The 25,309-nt window shown below is 38.8% G+C and overlaps 1 protein-coding gene and 1 pseudogene across 1 annotated transcript in view; one reads left to right on the top strand and one right to left on the bottom strand.

Annotated features, from left to right (window-relative positions):
• The window catches only part of ZYG11B (zyg-11 family member B, cell cycle regulator), a 90,427-nt gene that overhangs the window by 49,841 nt on the left and 15,277 nt on the right, over positions 1 to 25,309 (bottom strand). Inside the window, exons 2-3 of the mRNA XM_059135980.1 lie at positions 14,437 to 14,602; positions 6,798 to 7,552 (exon numbers count right to left, since the gene is read on the bottom strand). Coding sequence (XP_058991963.1) covers positions 6,798 to 7,552; positions 14,437 to 14,602 — 921 coding nt within the window. The remainder of the gene's footprint in view (positions 1 to 6,797; positions 7,553 to 14,436; positions 14,603 to 25,309) is intronic.
• On the top strand, positions 11,277 to 12,608 carry LOC131809209 (dnaJ homolog subfamily A member 1-like; annotated as a pseudogene).

The raw sequence follows: 25,309 nt of genomic DNA, 5'->3' as shown, positions 1-25,309 counted from the left end.
TTTATCAGTAAGACTTCATTTACCTGTACTTGGTTGATTCAATTGCTTTATAGCATCTATATGAAATACAGCCTCAAGTTATCTTTGAATGTAACTTTAAAGAACTTTTGTTACTGGAATGTTAAATATTTTAAAGATTTATTTATTTATTTATTTGACAGAGAGAGAGAGAGAGAGATCACAAATAGGCAGAGACAGACAGAGAGAGAGAGATGAGGAGAAGCAGGCTCCCTGCTGAGCAGAGAGCCCAATGTGGGACTCGATCCCAGGCCCCTGGGATCATGACCTGAGCCGAAGGCAGCGGCTTAACCCACTGAGCCACCCAGGCGCCCCAGGAATGTTAAATATTTTAAACTAATTTCATTGCATGTATGTTTTATTCAGTGATCAATACTTATCTAGCCAGTGATAAACCCTCAAGTCAAGTAGTCTGACTCCTCAAACTATAAGCATCTTCAGTTCAACCAATTTCATATGCTAGATGCTAAAAAATCAAGTTATCTATATGTAACAATTTAAAACAGAGATGAGGCGCCTGGGTGGGCCAATCAGTTAAGAATCCAACTCATGGTTTTGGCTTAGGTCATGATCTCGGGGTCATGAGATCATGCCCTGTGTTAGGCTCCATGCTCAGGGTGGAGTCTGCTTAAGACTCTCTCTCCCAGGGGCCCCTGGGTGGTTCAGTGGGTAAAGCCTCTGCTTTGGCTCAGGTCATGATCCCAGAGTCCTGGGATCAAGCCCTCCATTGGGCCCTCTGCTTGGCAGGAAGCCTGCCTTGCCTCACCCCCCAACCCCCGTCTGCCTCTCTGCCTACTTGTGATTTCTGTCAAATAAATAAATAAAATCTTTAAAAAAAAAAAAGACTCTCTCTCCCGGGCTCCTGAGTGGCTCAGTCGTTAAGTGTCTACCTTTGGTTCAGATCATGATACCAGGGTCCTGGGATCAAGCCCAACATTGTGCTCCCTGCTTGGCGGGAAGTCTGCTTCTTCCTCTCCCACTGCTTGTGTTTCCTCTCTTGCTGTCTTTTTCTCTATCAAATAAATAAATAAAATCTTAAAAAAAAAAAAGAAAAAGAAAAAAGACTCTGTCTCCCTCTCCTTCCGCCCCCCCTTTCTCTTTCTCTCAAATAAATAAAACCCGTAGAAAATTTAAAAAGATAAAATAGAGGGGCGCTTGGGTGGCTCACTCAGTTAAGTGCCTGCCTTCAGCTCAGGTCATGATCTCAGAGTCCTGGGATTGAACCCTGCATTGGGCTCCCTGCTCTGTGGGGAGCCTGCTTCTCCCTCACCTTCTGCCTGTGCTCTGCCTGCTTGTGCTCTCTCTCTCTCTCTCTCTCTCTGTGTCAAATAAACAAATAAATAAAATCTTTGAAAATGCCCATAACCACTAAATTAAGCCTTGTAAATATTTAATATACAGAGTAAAGCTAAAATTTATATTCTAAGGAAAACTTTTCTTACAGCACTCTAAAGCATCTCTCACACTGAATTAAACCTATTTTTAAATTTATCTGTCTCCTCTCCACTAGACTAGAATTCCTTGATTTCAAGGGCACGAATTCAGGTGTCTTTAAAAAGTACTTAGTAGGGGCGCCTGGGTGGCTCAGTGGGTTAAGCCGCTGCCTTCGGCTCAGGTCATGATCTCGGGGTCCTGGGATCGAGTCCCGCATCGGGCTCTCTGCTCAGCAGGGAGCCTGCTTCCTCCTCTCTCTCTCTGCCTGCCTCTCTGCCTACTTGTAATCTCTCTCTGTCAAATAAATAAATAAATCTTTAAAAAAAAAAAAAAAAGTACTTAGTAAATGTTCTTTGAAATGGATCAACTCTTCTTCCTTTGAAAACTTTATATGGATCTTCACTGGGTATTGACTATTGCCGTTCAATATAGGAGTCTTAGTTCAAGGGAGAAGTACAGCATATAGATTTAAAGACCAAGAAATGGGGGCACCTGGGTGGCTCAGTGGGTTAAGCTGCTGCTTTCGGCTCAGGTCACGATCTCAGGGTCCTGGGATGGAGTCCCGCATCGGGCTCTCTGCTCAGCAGGGAGCCTGCTTCCCTCTCTCTCTCTCTGCCTGCCTCTCCGTCTACTTGTGATTTTTCTCTGTCAAATAAATAAATAAAATCTTTAAAAAAATAAAATAAAATAAAGACCAAGAAATGGAACTCTCCAATATTTAGAGACCTGGGAGATGAGAAAAAATGAATAAAGGAAATTAACCACAGTAGTAAGAAAAGTTTGAAAAAAAGACAAGAGTGATACCTAGGAAGCTAAGTAAAAATGAGAACTAATATTGGGTTTAGCACATTTCTAGTGATTCTTAGGAACTAGGAACCACAGCTTACTATATAACGCCAAAGTCCGGGAATGAAATGGCCAACAAATCCTAGATGCAGTAAAATGGATGGTTCAGAAAACTGATGGTGAGAGAAGAGCAAATTGGATGAGGAAACAATGACAGAAATTCTATAGTAAGAAAACCCTCTGTGTTGGGACTAGAAATTGAGGGGAAAGTAAAGAACTAAGATTCTCAAACAGAGACAATGAGATGTAGTGGAAAGGACACATGCTTTGGAATCAAAATAGTCCAAGATACAAAAGCAGACTCCAATATCAGCCAGCTGTCACCCTTAAAGACATTCCCTCTCACTAAGGACAATAATACCTCTCTTGCAGAGTCAAGAGATTAAACTAAGTAATACACATGAAAGCGCAAAAAACAAACTAGTTCTTTTTTTTTTTTTTTTTTTTTAAATCTTTTTTTTTTTTTTTTTTTTTAAGATTTTATTTATTTATTTGACAGAGAGAAATCACAAGTAGATGGAGAGGCAGGCAGAGAGAGAGAGAGAGAGGGAAGCAGGCTCCCCGCTGAGCAGAGAGCCCGACGCGGGACTCGATCCCAGGACCCCGAGACCATGACCTGAGCCGAAGGCAGCGGCTTAACCCACTGAGCCACCCAGGCGCCCACAAACTAGTTCTTATAACCACCCCTTCAGAGTACCATATAGTGCCTTATAAGGAATACTGGGGAGTCACAGGGTCTCTATTTCTTACATTCCTTAGTGTGGCCTAAAAAAACAAAGTATGTAATGCCCAAAAGTCAACCTCAACTAGTTTACTTTTTAAAGATTGATTGATTGATTGATTGATTTGGACCAGGGGTGGGAGATGGGCAGGGCAGAGGGAGAGCAAAGAGAAACCCAAGCAGACTGCACTGACCACAGAGCCTGACACCGAGGTTGGAGTCATGGGGTTGATCTCACAACCCTGAGATTACAACCTGAACTCAAACCAAGAGTCAGATGCTTAACTGACTGTGCCACCCAGGTGCCCCCTCAACTAATTTAAAGCATCACAACACTAAGACAATCATTTCAGACAAGTTTTTCAACAACTTGGCTGAACTAGATTTTTAAAAAGGAGATGTGGTAATCTCAGCTCTCTTCCCTTAACATGACTTATTACCAGATCTCAAATCAGTGAATAATTTTAAAAAAACATTAATTTTTCTATATAGGTGAACAAAGGGGAAAGTTCCAATGATCTCTTTTTGAGTCTGCATTTTGTTCTGAGTAATCTCTATACCTAACATGGGGCTTGACCTCATACCCCAAGATCGAGTCCCATGCTCCTCCAACTGAGCCAGTAAGGTGCCCCCCAACGATCTTTTTCTAAAAAAAATAAATAAGGGAGCCTGGGTGACTCAGTGGATTAAAGCCTCTGCCTTCAGCTCAGGTCATGGTCCTGGGATTGAGCCCCGCATGGGTCTCTCTGCTCAGCAGGGAGCCTGCTTCCGCCTCTCTCTTACTTGTGATCTCTGCCTGTCAAATGAATAAATAAAATCTTAAAAAAAAAAAAATTAAAATAAATAAATAAATAAATAAATAAAATTACTTTAAAACAATGATTCTCAATATTGACTGAATACTGTAATCACCTAAGGAGCTTTAGAAAATACTGATTCCTGAGTCCTACCTCCCTGTGGCTCTAATTTAATTGTTCAAGCTCCACAAGTGATTTCTTTTAATTAAAAATTTTTTTCCAGGGGTGTGTGTCTGGCTCAGTTTGTACAGAATGTAATTTTTTTTTTTTTTTTTTTGGTGGGGCAGGGAGAAAAAGAAGGGTAGGGGAAAGAGGGTTAGAGAGAGAATCCTGACCACACTCCACGCCCAGTGGAGAACCCCACATAAGGCTCGATCCTACAACCCAGAGATCATGACCTGAGCTGAAATCAAGAGTTGGAGGCTTAACCTACTGAGCCACCCAGGTGCCCTTAGAGCATGTGACTCTTGATTTAGGGGTGGTGAGTTTGAGCCCCAAGTTGGGTACAGAGATTACCTAAAATAAAATCTTTAAAATAAGTAAGGAAATAAATCATTTCCCCCAGCTTTATCAAAGATATTACTGACATATACCATTGTGTAAGTTTAAGATATCCAACATGATGATATGATACATGTATATATTGGGAAATGATTACCATGATAAGGTTGATTAACATAAACATCATTTCACATAATTACATTCCAGGTGATTTTAACTGTAGTGCAGGGTAAGAATCACTACTTTAATGTTTATGTAGGAGAAAAATAGATAATGATACCAAATAAAGTAGGTGTTTCATATGGTCAAGATTTCAAAGTAATAACAGCTCCGTTTGTGAAATCAAACTTGTTTCACAGAGGCATTGTGAAATACAGATGTCCTACTAGCCTCTATTTCGTAAGTCAGGCTAATTCACTGGAGGGTTGTCTGTTGGTCTTAAGAAGAAACCAGCAAAAACTATACTGCTCTGGGATCATACCTATTACATCTTTGCCTTGAAAATATTAGCTTAACATATCAGGGACACATTCCTTTCATCCTTTAGGATGCTCACCTCTTCTGGGAAATTCTCCCTCAACTCCCAGACCATGGGGGATTTCTTCCCCTTTTAATTTTTAGAATCCTTTACTATTAGACCAATTTGTTTGGCAGTTAAGTAACATTAGAATAGTAATTTACATTTTTATATTTCCTTCATCAAAAATCCCTGTGCTAAAAATCTGTCTTGCGCCATAACAAATTGTTAAGTCAGTTCCTCACACTTCCTATTGCCCTGCACCTGGCTTATGTGACCTTTCCAAGTCTGACCCTGGTGTCTGCCTACTTTTCCAGCCTCATCTCATTGCTCTGTGAATTTCTACTTTTGAGGTCTAGCCACAGTGGCCTTTCTTTCAGTTCCTTGGATGTATCATGCTCCATTCTACCACATATATTCTGCATTAATTCTTCTCATTGCCTGGAATGTTCTCTACCAAGCTATTCACCCTTAAGATCTCCACTCATTCATTAATTCTTCAGAGAAGCCTTATATTAAATCAAGTCTCTCTGTTAAACATTTTCATATATAATACTGCATTATCTTCTAGATTTTAGCACAGTATAAAGCATATATAGAGCATGTATATATAATAAACATAAATACATACATATTTAAATGTATATGTGTGTACGTATATTTAAAGCACACATATTCTGTTGGCACATGGCATTTGATTACTTGATTCCCTCACTAAATTACAAGCTCCATGAGGGCAAAATCATGCCTTTTTGCCCTCACCATCAAATCCCCATGTCCTGTACGGTGACCAGTACACACAGGCACTTGGTAAAATATTGAATGAATAAAAAAGAATAATTCAAAATCATTTTCTACATCCTATTTTTTAAGGCCTAAATTTATAAATACCTAAGAACTGAGATGTTTATATTTACAACTAAACTTTCCTTCTCCTTTTTTGAGTCTGTCATGATTACTCAAAAAAGGTACCTTGCCTTTTGGGTCACAATATCCACTTTCAGGCTATCCCTGACTCTGCTCCAGGTAGGATCAAAGGATGCTTCTGCTTAAGTAGTGTAGGTAGTAGGGGGAAAAAATGGGGCTCTGGAATTAGAGATAAAAATCCAAATGTTGGTTCTTACTAACTGTAAATCATATAATTTCTGAGTCTATGGTTCTCATCTATAAAATGGGGCTAATACCTATCAATGTAAGGCATCTAGAGGATACAGTGTACATTAGGAAAATATTAGCTTAAACTTGCCACAATTCTATCCTTCAAGGTATGACTCAGCTACCATCTTTTCCATCAAGCCCCCAATTCTCCAGCTGGAAGAAATTTCTTCTACTCTTTTACAGCGATTACACTGATCTTTGGCTTTATAGTTATTTATGACTGTATCATCACCAAGACTAAATTCCTTAGAAGCAGATCCTATATCTTTTTTATCTCTGAATCCCAAGTACCAAGCAGATGAATTTAAATCATTAGGCATGAAAAACCTTAAGAAAAGCAAAATTACACCATTTCTATGGTAAAGATCTCCTTGGAGAACTTAACTTCCCAATGAATATCAATTTAAGAAGGAGTAGTGACTAATTAGAAATGGTATGTTACAGTGGTTCAAAATATCTAAATATTACCATCATAAGAACTATTACTTATCCAAGGCCTACTACACGACTAGCACTTTACATATATAATTACTAACCTTTGGAAGAATTTAGTTAGATAGAATATCTGTTTTGTAAATAAAGAAATGGAAACCCAAAAAGTTACATCATCTCTTGGTCTGGGTCATGAAGCAAGCAGGCTAGGATTTTAACTGGGACTCTCTGACTTGAAAGCAAGGCCTTTCCACTATACAATGCCATCTTTCACAGACATGTTCCATATATTGTTAGACATTCATCTTAATGGAACCTTATGCAGCTAAGACATTGGTCAGCCTGACAAAATAATACATTTTAAAAGTCTAACCTTTAAATGTCCTTCACCGGTGAGGAATTCAGAGTAACCTGCATCAGTGGCCAGCAAACCTACAAACTGCATGCTGGGCCGTTGTTGTATAAAGGCTTCAACAGCTTTATCTGTCACATGCTTTCTCCCAGAAACATCCAGGGAGACAAGGTTGGGTAGGATGTCTTTTTGTTCTAGTAGGCGAAGAGCTATGTCTGATGTAAACTGTTTATCATCTGAAATGTCAAGATGATTCAGATGTTTTAGTTCCCGCACAACATCCAGTATCTGGGTAGTTGTCATTTTTAAACACTTCAAGTGGTGCATGGTTAGAGACTTGAGTCGGTCTTTGCAGGCCAGCAAAGCTGTGATGTCTGTGATTGAGGTGTTAGAAATATCCAGGCTCTCTAATCTTGGCAATGAGGCAACTTCAGCGAGGTCTTCATTGTAAAAGAGAACATTGGTGATGCTTAACGCTCGAAGGCCAGAAAGCCGGCTGAAGCACCGCTCGTAAGGATCTTCGAGGGAAAGAGTTAACGAGTTCAGCACTAGGCACTGGAGATTTTGCTGGATCCATTTGTTACTGCCAAGCCCACTGATTATGTCTGTAATCGTGATGTCTGCATTCACACCTGTAGCATCAAGTTCCACTAACTTGTGATGGCAGAAGGCTTTCCGGAAAGCAACAGCAGAGATCTTGGCTTTGCGAATGCAAGCACGCTTTAAGCGCATCTGATTGCCCCTGAAAATACCTACAGTTCCATCATTCAGTAGACCTGGAAAAAAAAAGTTAACACCTCAATTTCAAAAAATAATTAAAGAATAGCTAAAATTTCCAGCATACTTACATTTCCAAAGCACACCCATGTAACAATATTTCATTTAATATACATAACAATTCCATGGGGTAAGAATATTATGATTACAACTTAGAGATGAATACACTAGGGTGAGAAAAGTGGCTTTCCAAGGTCACAGAGCTAGCAAGTGACTGTGGTAGATCTTATAGATATTCACTAACATCTGGTTCATGCCTTCCCGGACATGTAGACAGCTACATTTCCCATCCTACCCTTGGAATTAGATGGGGCTATGTGCCTAGTTTTGACCAACGGCCTATAGGCTGAAGCACCTGAGAGCCAGTACACAATTTCCCATGCTATCTTTTCCCGCTATGACAAATGAGGAGTCTTCAAGTTCTAGACAGAATAGATTTCTGAAAGTGGAGCCTCCATCAGCTTGGATCCAAGAGTGACCATGGAGAACAACCCTCCACGGATTTGCAGCATTTATGTACCATGGGTGAGGTAAAACAAACTTTATGTTAAGCTACTGAATCTGGGGAATTAATTGTTACCAATTAATGTTACCATTGCTAGTCTATCCTTCAATTTCACTATAATACATTATTATACACAGTCCAGGGTGAGTGTACAGTTGGGACCAGGTAAATAAATAGCCTGGAGTCAAGGGAAGAACTCTAAGTGGCACTTCAGCAGACTCATACTAAACAGATTCATACAGCTTGGGCTAAAGATACAGCTAAGGGTCACCTCTGTATTAGAACTAAAGTATTTTTTAATTTTTTAAATTAATTAATTATTTATTTAAAAAACATTCTGTAGGCTTTCTTTTTTTTTTTTTTTTTTAAAGATTTTATTTATTTATTTGTCAGAGAGAGAGAGAGTGAGAGCGAGCACAGGCAGACAGAGTGGAAGGCAAGGCAGAGGGAGAAGCAGGCTCCCCGCAGAGCAAGGAGCCCGATGTGGGACTCGATCCCAGGACGCTGGGATCATGACCTGAGCCGAAGGCAGCTGCTTAACCAACTGAGCCACCCAGGCGTCCCAGGCTTTCTTTTTTTTTAAGATTTTATTTATTTATTTGACAGAGAGAGAGATCACAAGTAGGCAGAGAGGCAGGCAGAGAGAGAGGAGGAAGCAGGCTCCCCGCTGAGCAGAGAGCATGATTCGGGGCTCGATCCCAGGACCCTGGGATCATGACCCGAGCCGAAGGCAGAGGCTTAACCTACTGAGCCACCCAGGCGCCCCAGAACTAAAGGGCTTCTTTCAAGGACTGAAGTACAGAAGCCTAAATGCAAGGATTTTGCCCCAAAGCATTCTTTTCTTTCTTTCTGTTTTAGGCTATAAAGAGTTGAGGTGACCAGCAATGTAACCTCCAGGGAAGTGGGGTACTATTCAGGGAATATAAGCCCTCAGTCACCTAGGAAGTCTAGGTGATTATTCAAGGATGCAATCCATAATGTTTCAAAAGGTATTACTCTCCACCCCCCCAAAAAGGCATTATTCTTTTCAATTTAATCCCAAAACAGATATGGTTGACCATGTCAAGGTATAAAAATTTAGATTAGGTCATAATATAACACAGAAGCATTAGATGGCAAATATTCTGATTCCTGGCTCTTAAACACACATTTCCTAGAAAACTTTTAGCACCATGACACAGAATAAGCAACGATTATGACAAAGGAATCAAAGATCCCAGTAAGTAAAATCTTTAACATCAGGCTTATTTTAATAAAAACTGCTACCAATATCATTTTTCTTTTGAATTGGGCATATAGAAAAATCTGAATGTAAATAAGTTAAGATTTTCTAAAATCATTATGCTATTAGAAAAAATATTATAAATTCTAAAAGTATTCATAGAACTTTTTTCCATTTTTTATGAAAATGTTCAGATACAGAAAAACTGATGAAACTTTTAAAAATTGTGACAAAATTGGCATTATGTTCTTTTGCGTATTGTCAGTAGTATCCACTCTTTTTTTTTCAATTTTTAATATTTTAATTATTACCTATCTTAATCTACATCTGACAAATTCATAAGTTGAATTTCAAGCTTGTTGTATAATATACAACACAGCCTGGAAATACTGTAAGGTTTTTTTTCCACAGATTGCTTCTTCAATTTTTATTTTTACTACTGAAATATAGTTGACATACAATATTATGTTAGTTTTAGGTTAGTACTATCTACTCTTGTTTCTTTTGCAAAGAGATTAATTCAGAACACTTTCTGGTGAATGAGGCCAGAAATAACATTGAGGTAACACAAATGAGGACATTAAGTTATTTCTCTGATCTGAAGGCAGCTTCATATATATATATATATATATATATATATGTGTGTGTGTGTGTGTGTGTGTGTGTGTGTGTGTGTGTGTATATATATATATATATATATACCTTCTCTCATATGAAGGCAGCTTGAAAAGAAGAGGTAGAAAACACATTCTGATGATACTACTCTGGGGGTAATTATTTAGTTACACTTATTTGAAAACTGCTTCCATTATTTTACCCATATAAAGCATTTGCCACAGAGCTAGTATACAATAACAAGTATTCAATAAATGTTAGCTGCTAATATTAGCTATCAGTAGTTATATTTCAAAAAGTTTCTGGCAAATTAAGACTCTACTTAACATTTATTCCTTTGATTTACAAGATTAGTTATATGTATATATATTTAAATTGAATATGTTAAGCATAGTCATTAAATTGAGACCAAAAAGAAAGAAAGCACTGACATAATCTTTTAAATTGTTGTGCAGCGTTGTAAGGAACCTTTAACTTTACCATATATAGTATCTACTGGTATCATCCCAGTTCCTTTGGCAGGCTGAATTCAAAGAGACTACAGACTTGAGCAACTCAGTGAAAACCAAGGAGTTCAAACATCTTCTTTCTAAAATTATTCTAAAATGCCTCAATTATACCATTATTTCTCCCACCCCTCCTTGGAATACATTATCTGGATTCATACTTGATATATATAAAGCCAAAGCAAAGTGTACAGTATTCTCTGGCATATAGAACAGGAATATCTCTAATGTAGTTGTAGGAAGATTGTGCGGCAGTGAAAACAGCACAGATTTGGAATCAGACTTCGATCTGAACTAGGACTCTACCATTTACTAGCATTATGACCTCTAACAAGTTACTTTTCTGAATCAGTTTCCTTATCTGTATATAAATGGGATTATAAAAGTTATCTTTTTTTTAAGATTTATTTATTTATTTGACAGACAGAGATCACAAGTAGGCAGAGAGGCAGGCAGAGAGATCCCCGCTGAGCAGAGAGCCCAATGTAGGGCTCTATCCCAGGACCCTGGGACCATGACCTGAGCCAAAGGCAGAGGCTTTAACCCACTGAGCCACCCAGGCGCCCAAAGTTATCTTTTTTTAATAGTGGTTATTTTATAAGGTTTTAGAGAAAATTCAAGGAAAACAAAATTCCTAGCACGAAACAGGTAATAGGTAAATGATAGTAATTATTATTGCCACATTGTTATTCTATTTTATAGTTTTGGACAAATTATATTTTCTCCTTGAAAGGAGTTTATAAACCGAATTAAAAATGGCATTATCTATTTCAACTTAAAACTTAATCAGAAATAGGCGGAACTTTCCAGAACGCTCAGTGAGACGTGGAGGAGCGGCGGCTACCCGAGCTGCGCCCAGCAACGCGCTCCTTCCCGCTCCCCCACATCGGCCTCGGCCTTCTCAACGGCTGTAGAAAATGGTGAAAGAAACCACTTATGATGTTTTGGGGGTCAAACCCAATGCCACCCAAGAAGAACTGAAAAAGGCCTATAGGAAACTGGCTTTGAAGTACCACCCTGATAAGAATCCAAATGAAGGAGAGAAGTTTAAACAGATTTCTCAAGCTTATGAAGTACTCTCTGATGCAAAGAAAAGGGAATTATATGACAAAGGAGGTGAACAGGCAATTAAAGAAGGTGGAGCTGGTGGTGGTTTTGGCTCCCCCATGGACATCTTTGATAGGTTTTTTGGAGGAGGAGGAAGAATGCAGAGAGAAAGGAGAGGTAAAAATGTTCTGCATCAGCTCTCAGTAACCTTAGAAGATTTATATAATGGTGCAACAAGATAACTAGCTCTGCAAAAGAATGCGATATGTGATAAATGTGAAGGCCGAGGTGGTAAGAAAGGAGCAGTTGAGTGTTGTCCCAATTGCCGAGGTACTGGAATGCAAATAAGAATTCATCAGTACCTGGAATGGTTCAGCAAATTCAATCTGTGTGCATGGAGTGCCAGGGTCATGGGGAACGGATCAGTCCTAAAGATAGATGTAAAAGCTGCAATGGAAGGAAGATAGTTTGAGAGAAGAAGATTCTAGAAGTTCATATTGACAAAGGCATGAAAGATGGCCAGAAGATAACATTCCATGGTGAGAGAGACCAAGAACCAGGACTGGAACCAGGAGATATTATCATTGTTTTAGATCAGAAGGACCATGCTGTTTTTACTCAACGAGGAGAAGAACTTTTCATGTGTATGGACATACAGCTGGTTGAAGCACTGTGTGGTTTTCAAAAGCCTATATCTACTCTTGACAACCAAACCACTGTCATCACCTCTCATCCAGGTCAAATTGTCAAGCGTGGAGATATCAAGTGTGTGCTAAATGAAGGCATGCCAATTTACTGTAGGCCATATGAAAAGGGTCGCCTCATCATCCAACTGAAGGTAAATTTTCCTGAGAATGGCTTTCTGTCTCCTGATAAACTCTCTTTGCTGGAAAAACTCCTACCTGAGAGAAAGGAAGTAGAAGAGACTGATGAAATGGACCAGGTAGAACTGGTGGACTTTGATCCAAATCAGGAAAGACGGCGCCATTACAATGGGAAGCATATGAGAATGATGAACATCATCCCAGGGGTGGTGTTCAGTGTCAGACCTCTTAATGGGGCCAGTGAATAACACTGCTGGCATTTTATGTGCAGTAGTGAATGAGTGAAGGACTATAATCATAGCTCACTACTTGCTATTGTTTTTGTTTTAATATTCAACTATAGTAGTGACAAGTTAAATGAAGAATAAACTCAAATATAAAAGCTCCAACTTTGCCCTGTATGTAGGATGACTTCAGTGTGGAAGATAAGTTTAATATTTGTAAAAACTGCTTTCAAAAAAAATCTCCCCTAGCATTTGTTAGGCCATACCTTGTAATTAATTTCAGTTCTATGTATATGAAACAGCTCAGACTGAAATGCTGGGTGTATGTATTGACTTCAGTGTATGACCCTTAATTGTTAAGCTATGAAGTTAAAACTTGTATTTAATTGGCAATCAGACAAAGAATTTGTAGAGAAGTGTTGGTCTATAGTTATGTTAAGTGGGATTCATTGTGATGCCTCTGCATCTATTGCCTCAACTGTTACTTGAAGATGGATGCTATGTAATTTGGCCTGTGGTATCAGTGATAGAAAGGATACCTCTTTAAAGAAGGGGTTTGTCATATGCTGCTGCTTGAGGGCTTGCACTTGTAGAATTGCATTCCCTTCTGGGCCATCTTTTTCTTCCCCTTTTTTAAAATATATATATACATATATATGTATCAGCCCTGGTTATACTTTTTTGCCTTCTCTTTGGACCATGATAAGCTTCAGAGTAGTGGCTTCGGGAGCAGGGTAACTTACAGTGAAGAGACATTTATGTGGAGAAGTTTGCATGTATGAGATAGGAAGGTTTTTGTTTTTTTTTTTTTTTAAGGTATGTTACAGGCTTACTTTAAATAACTCTCCAAAGTAACTGTAATTTAATGTTGGTAGTATAGCAAATTATGATGAATAGCTTTAATTGTATGTTTAAAAAGTCATGTTCACAAGCTTAAATCTGGTTATCAGAATTAAGCAATTGGAATGTATGAATGTCTCCTTAATATACTGATTACAAAGCAAAAAAAAAAAAAAAAAAAACTTAATCAGAAATAACAAAAATCCTCTACATAAACAGAATACCACAGATAAGACTCTCCCAACTTATTTTCAAAATTCGTTTTTGAAAACAGAAGTACTAAATTAGCTATGCTTTCCCAATTCAAAGGTCAAAAGCAGAAACTCATTTTTCTGTAAGTGTTTATTTTTCCCACTGCCAAATGAAGACGTAAGGTACTTTACACCAGCAAACTTCTAAAGGGATATTTTGAAAGATAAGTTATTTTGGGGGCACCTGGGTTGCTCAGTGGGTTAAAGCCTCTGCCTTCGGCTCAGGTCATGATCTCAGGGTCCTGGGACCGAGCCCCACATCGGGCTCTCTGCTCAGCGGGGAGACTGCTCCCCACCCCGCCCCCCACCTACCTCTCTGCCTACTTGTGATTTCTCTGTCAAATAAATAAATAAAATTTTTTTATTTTTATTTTTTTTTAAAGATTTTATTTATTTGACAGAGAGAGCAAGCGGGGGCAGAGGTCAGGGAGGAGTAGGCTCCCTGCTGAGCAGAGAGCCGGATGTGGGGCTTGATCCCAGGACTGTGAGATCATGACATGAGCCGAAGGCAGAGGCTTAACCCACTGAGCCACCCAGGCGCTCCACAAATAAAATCTTTTTTAAAAAAAAGTTATTTTGCCATGGGAAAAGCAGAAAAAGAACTAGAAAGAAAGAAAGAAAGAAAGGAAAAGAAAAGAAAGAGGAAGCAATTTTCCTAGATTAGAAAAGAAAAATGCTTATTCCAAATTACATAGTAAGTGGCAGGAAAGGAAAAAATAAATAAATTCCTTTTCCTGGAATCAGACTCATCTGGCCTTTTCTAAGAAAATAATTAAATGCCACAGCAGCACTCAAAATCCAATGCCAATTAACAGCACATAATTCTTATTTCCTCTGTGTATTTTTTACCATGAAAAGCCATAGTCTGAAGCAGTCGATCAGCCACCTCCTGTGGGAATACTCCAGGTTCCTGCAGACACAATGTTCCATCTTGTCTTGCTGAACAGAACTTCTCAAGATGAGTAGTCAGGAAATTCAAGCAGATATCAAGTAAGGAATAGGGAGATGCCTCCTCCTTGGAGCCCAGGAAAAAACATAAAGGGAAGACAAAAGTCAACAAATTAGTTTCCAGAAAAATAGAAAACAAAACTTTCATGAACTCATTCAAGAAGTATTTTTACTCAGTGTCTACCATACGTTAGATACTGTGTTAGGTGCTGGGACTACAATAGGTAACCCATGTTCTCAAGAGGCAGAAGAGAAACGTTTAAACAAATATTTACATAAAATATATTACATATTATATTAGAAGACATATCGAGTAGTACGTAAGTACAAGCAGGGTGTCCTAATCAGACAAGGATGGTCAGGGAAGACCTCAAGGTATAGCAGATTAATCTTCCTAAATTACTATCCATGACCATCCTCTGGTCAACTCTTCCACAAATTTCCAAGGGCCTGAAGACAAAAAATAAAATTCTTAGATTGTTAGACTGATGCCTGAGTCCTTCTAAAATCTAGACCAAATTTACTCTCAATCTTGATATCCCACAAAATCCCCATCCCAATCTGATAATTCAAATATGATTAATTTATTTGGGTAAAAGAATTTGCTATAGGTGTTAACATCCTCAAAATAGAAAAAGGTTAACCCTGTTATTCCAGTCTGAGGAATAAAGAACTAATCAAATAAGCACAAAGATTTAAGTGTAAGGGTTTTTGTTTTTTTAAATATTTTATTTATTTATTTGACAGAGAGAGATCTCAAGTAGGCAGAGAGGCAGGCAGAGAGAGAGAGGAGGAAGCAGGCTCCTTACTGAGCAGAGAGCCCGATGCGGGACTCGATCCCAGGACCCGGAGATCATGACCTGAGCCGAAGGCAGCGGCTTAACCCACTGAGCCACCCAGGCGCCCCAAGTGTAAGGGTTTTAACTATAGAAATAAACACTGTAAATGTCCCCAGTAGTACAATATAATTAAAATATAATTATAGTAGCTATCATCCATTAGATGCTTTTATGACTGTGCTGAGTATCATACATGAATTATCCATTATTTCACTTATTCCTTCATCCCATTTTATTTTTATTTTTTTTTAGTAATTTTTAAAAAGATTTTATTTATTTATTTAACAGAGAGAGGGAGAAATCACAAATAGGCAGAGAGGCAGGCAGAGGGGGAAAGCGAAGTAGGCTCCCCACCGAGCAGAGAGCCCGACGTGGGGCTCAATCCCAGGACCCTAAGATCATGACCTGAGCAGAAGGCAGAGGGTTAACCCACTGAGCCACCCAGGCACCCCCCTTCATCCCATTTTTAAAAGTAGTCAAACAGGGACGCCTGGGTGGCTCAGTTGGTTAGGCAGCTGCCTTCGGCTCAGGTCATGATCCCAGCGTCCTGGGATCGAGTCCCACATCGGGCTCCTTGCTCCACAGGGAGCCTGCTTCTCCCTCTGCCTCTGCCTTCCACTCTGCTTGTGCTCGCTCTCACTCTCTCTCTCTCTGACAAATAAGTAAAAAAAAAAAAAATCTTAAAAAAATAAATAAATAAAAGTATTCAAACATTATCTTCATTTCTAAAGTTTTGTGGGGTTTTTGTTTTTTTGTTTTTGTTTTTTAATCTGATTAGAGAGAGAGCACAAGCAGGGGAACTGGGAGGAGAAGCAGACTCACTGCCAAGCTGGGAGCCCGATGTGGGGCCTTGATCACAGGACTCTCGGGCCATGCCTTTCTCTCAGACCATGACCTGAGCCAAAGGCAGACGCCCAACCAATTGAGCCACCTAGGCATTCCCATCTTTAAAGTTTTAATTGAAAACTGGCTTAGAAAAGTAACATCTTTCTCAGCATTCTGCATAGTCAGTGATAAAGTATAGTGTCAAATTAAAAACTGACTCAGGAGCACAACTCTTAGCCACATTATACTATACATGTGACATTTTAATGGGAGCTATTAAACATTACATTTCAAAAATATAGGGGCACCTGGGTGGCTCAGTAGATTAAGCTTCTGCCTTCAGTTCAGGTCATGGTCCCAGGGTTCTCAGGATTGAGCCCCACGTCATACTCCCTGCTCAGTGGGGAGCCTGCTTCTCTCTCTCTCCCTCTGCCCCTCTGCTCCTGCTCTCTTTCTCACTCCCGGTCGTTCACTCTCTCTCTCAAATAAATAAATAAAATCTTAAAAAAAAATGCCAAGGAATTGACAACAATGAAAAATTACTAGAACATTAAAAAGAAAAAAAGTTCAGCAAGGCTGTAGGATATAAGTTCTACTTTATTTACAATGCATCATATCAATTATATCTATATGATTATACTGAACAATCTGAAAGTGAAAATAAGAAAACAATTCCATTTATAATAACATCAAAGAGAGTAACATATTTAGAAATAAATTTTAGGAAAAAAGTATAAAATAAAAAATTAAAGCCAACTCAAATAGAAAAACATCAATATTCATAGATCAGAAGATTTAATATTGTTAATTGTTCTATAGTTTCAATACAATCCTTATCAAAGTCCAACTTACTTTTTCACAGAAATTAACAAGCTCATCCTAAAATTCATATGGAAATACAATGGACCTAGAATAACTGAAATAATACTGAGAAAAAAAAACAATCTGGAGGACTCACACTTGTCAATTTTAAAACTCACTACAAAGCTATAGTAACCAGAACACTGTGGTACTGGCATAAGAATATATATATATAAATGAAACAGAACTGTGAATCCAAAAGTAAACTGTAATATTTATGATCAATTTTTTTTTCCTATGGTCAATATTTTTGACAAGGATACCTGCACAATTCAATGGGCAAAAGAATAGGTTTTTAAACAAATGGTGCTGGACATGCAAAAGGATGAACTGCACATGCAAAAGGATGAAGACAGTGTTCTACCTCATGTCATATACAAAAATTAACTAAAGATGGATCAAGACCATAAATGTAAGAGCTAAAATTATAAAGCTCTTGGAAGAAAACACAGGTAGAAATTTTGGTTTTGTGTTAGTAAACAGTTTCTTAGATATAGCACCAAAAGAACAAACAACTAAAGAAAAGTAGAACATAAGTTGAACCTCATCAAAATAAGAAAATTTGGGAGGCACCTGGCTGGCTCAGTTGGTTAAGCATCCACCTTCAGCTTAGGCCACGATCCCATGATCCTGGGATGGAGCCCCACATTGGTCTCCCTGCTCGGTGGGGAGTCTGCTTTTCCCTCTGTCCCTCCCCCAGCTCATGCAAGCACATGCTCTCTTTCTCACTCTCAAATAAAATCTTAAAAAAAGAGAAATTTTGTCCTTTAAAGATCATCATCAAGACAATGAAAAGAAAGACCACAGAATGGGAGAAACTATTTGCAAATCATATATCTAAGAAGAGATTTGAATCTAGAATATAAAAGTAACTAGATGGGAGGATGGGGTAACTTGGTGAAGGGAATTAATGAGGGCACATAATGTCGTGAGCTCTGGATGTATATGCAACTGGTAAGTTATTGAACACTACATCTGAAACTAATGATGTACTATAAGTTGGCTAATTTAATTTAAATTAAAAAGGAAAAAAACTTGAATTTTAAAACAAAAAAATATATATATAGGTAACTCTTATGACTCAACAATAAAAAGCCAACTCAATTAAGGACAGGCAAAGGTGGGGTGCCCGGGTAGCTCAGTGAGTTAAAGCCTCTGCCTTTGGCTCAGGTCATGATCCCAGGGTCCTGGGATCGAGCCCCGAATCGGGCTCTCTGCTCAGCAGGGAGCCTGCTTCCCTTCCTCTCTCTCTGTCTCTCTCTCTGCCTGCTTGTGATCTCTGTCTGTCAAATTAAAAAATAAAATCTTTAAAAAAAAAAAAAAAACAGGCAAAGGTCTGAATAGACATTTCTCCAAAGAAATACAAATGACCAAAAATCAAATGAAAAAGAAAAAAAAAAAGGAAAAAAAAATCAAATGAAAATATGCTCGAGGCTCCTGGGTGGCTCAGTGGGTTAAAGCCTCTGCCTTCTGCTCAGGTCATGATCCCATGGTCCTGGAATCGAGGCCCACATTGAGCCCCACATCAGGCTTCCTGCTCAGCAGGGAGCCTGCTTCCCCCGCTCTCTCTGCCTTCCTCTCTGCCTAACTTGTGATCTGTCTGTCAAATAAATAAATAAAGTCTTAAAAAAAAAAAAAAAGAAGAAAGAAGAAAAAATGCTCAAAATCATTAATGACCAGGGAAACGCAAATCAAAATCATAATGAAATAACACCTCACATCCATTAGGGTGGTTAAAGCAGGGAGTCACTAAGTGTTGGTGAAGATGTACAGAAACTGCAACTCTCATACATTGCTGGTAGGAATATTAAATGATGCAGACACTGGGGAAAAGTCTACCAATTACCATATAACCTAGTAATTTGACCCCTGGATATTTACCCAAGAGAAATGGAAAACTTGTACATGAAATGTTTATAGAAGCATTATTCATAATAGTTAAAAGGTAGAAACACCACAAATATCCACCAACTGATGAATGGATAAATAAAATATGGCTTATCTACATAATGGAATACTATTTATTTAGCAAAAAAAGGAATCCTGATATGCCACACAGCATGGATGGACCCTGAAAATAGTATGCTAAGTGGGGCACCTAGCAGGCTCATAGAGAAGAGCATGCAACTCTTGGACATGAGTTGAAGCTCCATGTTGGATATAGAGATTACTTAAAATAAATAAACAATTTTTTAAAGATTTTATTTATTTATTTTGAGAGAGAGAGAGAGAAAGGGAGAGTGCATGCATGAGACTGAGAGAGCACAAGCAGGGGGTACAGCAGAGGGAGAGGGAGAAGCAAGCTTCTAGCTGAGCAGGGAGCCTGATGTAGGGCTCCATCCCAGGACCCTGGGAATGACCAGAGCCGAAGGCAGATGCTTAGCTGATTGAGCCAGCTAGGTGCCCCAATAAATATATATAACTTAAAAAAATAGTATGCTAAGTGAAAAAAGGCAGTGACAAAAGATCATATATTGTATGATTCCATTTATATAAAATATCCAAAATAGGCAAATCTATAGAGACAGAAAGTAGAATACTGGATGCCAGGGTTGAGAGGAGGAGGAGTTGGAAGGAAAATGGGAAGTAAATGCTAATGGTTACAGGGCTTCTTTTTGGGGTGATGAAAATGTTCTAAAATTCATTGTGGTTACAGTTAGACAACTCTATGAATATATTAAAAAACCACTGAATTGGGACACATTTTAAATGGGTGAACTACACGGCATATGAATTATGTCTTAATTAAGTTGTCATAAAAAATATTTATAGGGACGCCTGACGGGCTCAGTTGGTAGAGCATGTGACTCTTTATCTCAGGGTCGTAAGTTCAGGCCCAATGTTGGGCATGGAGCTTACGTAAAAAAAGTAATTGATAAAACTGTAAATAAATATAAGACTAGAAATAAATAAATCAAAATATTAAAGTTAACTTTTGGTCATATGCTATCAGTTTCTTCTCCGAAAAAAAAAAAAATCAAACTTTCTATGCAGCACAGATTTCTATAATCAAAAAACATTATTAAAATATTTACATATTATTTTTCAGTTTACAAAGCGCTTTCACATTCACATATTTGACATTATAATAACTGAGTAAAGTGGGTAACAAACACATTATTTTATAAATAAGGAAATAGCCTTCATAAAAGTTAAATGGCTGGCCCAGTGTGACATAGACTACTTGGAAGCCCAACCCTATTATTTGTTCTCTTTTTCTACATTAATAAAGTCTTTTATTATCTGAACACACAACCACCTGTAATAAAGACTACATATCCCAGGTTCCTCGGCAGCTAGATGTAGCAAGGACACATTAGAAAAATTTCAAAGGAAATAATTAATCAAATTCAACTTCTGCCACACAGAACGTTGCTTATTCTCTCTTATTTCCTGAGTTGTAACAATGAATTCTTCCTGCTTTTTCTATTCTTTATTGTACCATCATCCTAAATATTAAAAATTCATTAGTCAGATGAAATAAGCTACACTTTCACCTCATTTGGTAAATTTCAAAATAATCTATTTATTTTGCAGAAGAGAAAATGGATGTAGTTGTATAATTGCCAGAGGGAAGATATATAAACCTTTTTTTTTTAAAAAGATTTTATTTATTTATTTGACAGACAGAGATCACAAGTAGGCAGAGAGGCAGGCAGAGAGAGAGAGGAAGGGAAGCAGGCTCCCTGCTGAGCAGATGAGCAGAGAGCCCAATGCGGGACTCGATCCCAGGACCCTGAGATCATGAACTGAGCCGAAGGCAGAGGCTTAACCCACTGAGCCACCCAGGCACCCCTAAACCTTTTTTTTTTTAAATTTTATTTATTTATTTGACAGAGAGAGATCACAAGTAGGCAGAGAGAGAGAGGGAAGCAGGCTTCCTGCTGAGCAGAGAGTCCGATGCGGGACTTGATCCCAGGACCCTGAGATCATGACCTGAGCCGAAGGCAGCAGCTTAACCCACACTGAGCCACCCAGGCACCCAATATATAAACCTTTCTGAGAACATACTTTTAGCAAGACACTTAGCAGAACAAACCCAGGAAGTAATGAACACTTAGAATATTTAAGTAATCATTCTTTTTTTATTTTTAAGAGATTTTTTTTTTTTTAATTTATTTGACAGAGAGAGCACACACAAACGGGGAGTGGCAGGGAGAGGAGAAGCAAGCTCCTTGGAGAACAGGAGACAGATGCAGGGCTCTATCCCAGGACCCTGGGATCATGACCTGAGCCAAAGGCAGGCACTTCACTGAGCAACCCAGATGCCCCAATATACTACCTTTTCAAATTTACATACCAGTTTGTTTTGTTTTGTTTTGTTGACAGACAGATCACAAGCAGGCAGAGAGGCAGGCAGAGAGAGAGAGAGAGAGGAGGAGGAGGCAGGCTCCCCGCTGAGCAGAGAGCCCGATGTGAGGCTCGATCCCAGAACCCTGGGATCATGACCCGAGCCGAAGGCAGAGAGGCTTTAACCACTGAGCCACCCAGGCGCCCCTACATACCAGTTTTGAATATAATATCTCAGCTGATACTCAAAGTGGGCCTGTGATGTGAACAAGGATAATCACCCCCATTTAAAGATGAAGAACAGAGAGGTTATGTATCAAGCCAGTGACAGAACTAGAACTGTAATTAGGTTATCTAAGATCTACTCCAAAACCTAAACTGCCATGATTCCCCAAATCCTAGTAATTAAAGCTAACACAGAAGTATTGAAAGATCAGTGTTCCTACCTTATTTTTAAACAAACAGCAGCACAGGAAGACTAAAAAAGAAACGATAAAGCAGAAGCTTAGAACTCAGTGTCTAAACAATTCATCTCTTGGAAATTCCTACTCAGATTTTCCCCCTTAACAACTAGGTACACCACTGCCAGAGGAACACAGCTCCTACTAAAATAGCAGGAGAAGAGGAAAGAGGTCAAATCTGACTTCATTTGAATCACAAAGTAATCTACACAGTTCTAAAGATAAAAGAATTTCTAGGATGAACAAACAGGAAAGTTCTTTTTAATTAACTGAAATGGATTCTCAATCTGACCTAACCCGGGTCTTTAATCCGCAGCTCCTATTGGTACACTAAAGTATTACTGAATGCAACCTACTGTTTATTTAACACGGTTCCTTAAGCAACGTAACAGGCACTTTGACAACTCTGAGCCTTTTTTTTTAGATTAGTACTTTTACGTGGGAACATCTCACATGTCCTTCAAATTCAGTCAAACATCCCTAGTTCGGGGATGCCTTTGTTAATTTCCAAGGCAGAATTTTACTCTCAGCACCTGACAAATTAAACTGCACATAACAACAGCTTTTAGGTACTGAATGACAGCTATGTGGTACTACGCACTAATCTAGCTTCTTCACATATGCTTGCAATCTTCAAAAGTTTGTTTTGAACAAGGGAGATAAACAGGCTCAGAGGGGCGCCTGGTGGCTCAGTCAGTTAAGCATCTGCCTTCAGTTCAGGTGATCCCAGGGTCCTGGGATGGAGCCCTGCATTGTCAGGATCCCTGCTCAGTGGGGAGCCTGCTTCTGCTTCTCCCTCTTCCTCTGCTGCTCCCACTGCTTGTGCTCTCTCGATTTACCAAATAAATAAAATCTTTAAAACAAAACAAAAAAACTGAGGTTCAGAAAAATTAATTTAGGGGCACCTGGGTGGCTCAGTGGGTTGGGCCTCTGCCTTTCACTCAGGTCATGATCTCAGGGTCCTGGGACCGAGCCCCACATCAGGCTCTCTGCTCGGTGGGGAGCCTTCTCCCCCGCCCCCTCTGTCTGCCTCTCTTCCTACTTGTGATCTCTCTTTCTCTCTGTCAAATATATTAATAAAATCTATTTTAAAAATTTAATTTACACGTCAAAGACAAACAGCCAGCAGATGGCAGAAAAGAATAAAAATTAAAAGTTATTTTTCATGAAACACTAAGCCTCAGGTTCTGGTTCAGACTTCTGTAGATACAAGAGTTCTCTTAATTTCTACATCCTATGAATCAAGCACCATTACAATCTGCATTTTAAAAATGGGGAAACTGAAGTTTAGGTTAAATATCTTCCTTATATTTACACGGCCAACATGTTGCTAAACTGGAACTCCCAAAACAAGAATAAGACCACCATAGTCTATATTTTTAAGCTCTTAACCACTATGCAAATTATAATCATAATTATTGAGTTCATACTACTTGTTAATATATGCTGTATGCTATAAACTATGTTAAGCACTTTACATACATAATTTCATTTACTTTTCATAAAAAATCCTTAAGTTAAATTCTTTCAGTATCCCCATTCTACAAAGATGAGGATACTGAAGTTTTGAGAGGTTTATTTATCTATGATGATACAGCTAAGAAGTGGCAGAGCCAGAATTAAGACTCCAGGCAATCTGACTGTAGAGTTCAGTTTGTGCTTTAATAAATCATTACATAGGCAGGGACCCTGGGTGGCTCAGTGGGGGTTAAAGCCTCTGCCTTCCCAGGGTCCTGGGATGGAGCCCCACTTCGGGGCTCTCTGCTCAGCAGGGAACCTGCTTTCCCCCTCTCTCTCTGCCTGCCTCTCTGCATACTTGTGATCTCTGTCTGTCAAATAAATAAATAAAATCTTAAAAAAAAATCATTACATAAGCTGCCATTTATATTTGATTCCAAATCTAGGTTTCTTTTACAATCCCATATTAATCAGTTTTTATGACTGTATGTCTCCCCAACAAGACCATGATGTTTTTCAAGTTCAAGGAACCTATTAACGGCTTCTTCATATCCACAGCACGCAGCATAGTCCCTGACATTTGCTGATTTAAAAAAAAAAAAAAGAAAAGAAAAGAAAAAGGAGTTCAAATTAGAAGACTAGTAAAGGGACTTGCCCTGTGTCACAATATTTCTAAGAAGTGGGGCCAAGGGATGCCCGGGTGGTTCACTTAGTTAAGCACCTGCCCTTCAGCTCATGGCATGATCTTGGGGTCCTGGCACTGAGCCCTGTGGCAGGGTCACTGCTCAGCAGGGAGTCTGCTTCTCCCTCCCCCCTCTTCCTGCTTATGTTCTCTCTCTCTCTCTCAAATAAATAAATAAAATCTTTAAAAAAACAAAACAAAACTGGGGCTAAGACCCCACCCAGATCTGTTAATGATAATGAAGTCCATACCTTTTCCACTATACCATACTATCTCTCAGAACAATTATTACTTTGGTACTGATATAAATTCCAAAAAACAATTTGAGGGCCATGGCTCAGACATGAGGTGATAATGCTGTGGATTAGGGAACAGGCAATGAAAATGGAAAAAAAATCAAAAGTGAAAAATAATTTGAGGGAAGAATTAACAACATCAAGTAAGCATTTCTGAACCCCCAGTATCTAGCACGATGCTTGGCACTCTACTAAACAGGCAACTGTTATTTGAAGGATTGACCAACATTCATATAGCATACTTTTGACATATTATTATCTCATTTAGAACTCACAACAGTCTTGTGGAGCTGGTATAGTAGACACTATTTTGTATAGGAGAATACCAGAGCTCAGAAAGAATAACAAACCCAAATTCATCCAGTTAGAATGTGGCAGAATCGAGCCAAGGTATCAAGGTATTTAATATCAAACATCTCACCATTTTTTTCATTTCATGTAGCACCCTCTGGTGAGAGAGGAAGGGAGGTGGAGGAAGGGAAGCTGGGATATTAAAAAAAAATAATAACTCTAAGATTTAATGTAGGAGTTAACCAGGGTAACCAGAGAGGAAAAAAAAGTTGTGGGGGGGGGGGGCAAGAGAGAAGCATGATAAACCACAGGAGATAAAATGCTAAAAGTTTGGGCAATTTTGGTGAGTGCTATGTGAGAATTCCTTGTATTATTTTTGCAACATTTTTAAGTCTGAAATTGTCAAAAAGTTAGAAAATAAAAATAAAAAACAAAACAGTGGATATGGAATACTTCCATAACCTCACTGACAAAACTAGTAAGAAGACTAGGCAAAGCATTCTTTCTTCAGGGGAATTTGTTGTAGTCAAGGAGAGTCTGTTCTGCTCAGGCAAGGACAGAAAAGGAACTAAGGCTCCAGTGAAAGAACTGAGCTGAATATGCAGATTTAAATAGCATCCCCTAGTAGTGACAGCTGAATTGTAAGAATAGATAAATTCTCAGAGGGAGTGATCAGGAGAGATAACTAAGCCCTGTAATTAACTACCACAAGTACAGCAAGTGGAGAATGACTTGGTCCCTGAACAATCCCTGAAAAAAATACCCTACAGC

This window comes from Mustela lutreola, chromosome 10 (assembly GCF_030435805.1).
Source record: "Mustela lutreola isolate mMusLut2 chromosome 10, mMusLut2.pri, whole genome shotgun sequence".
Taxonomy (NCBI): domain Eukaryota; kingdom Metazoa; phylum Chordata; class Mammalia; order Carnivora; family Mustelidae; genus Mustela; species Mustela lutreola.
Note: the sequence above shows the minus strand (reverse complement) of the source record. Positions and strands in the feature narration are given on the sequence as shown.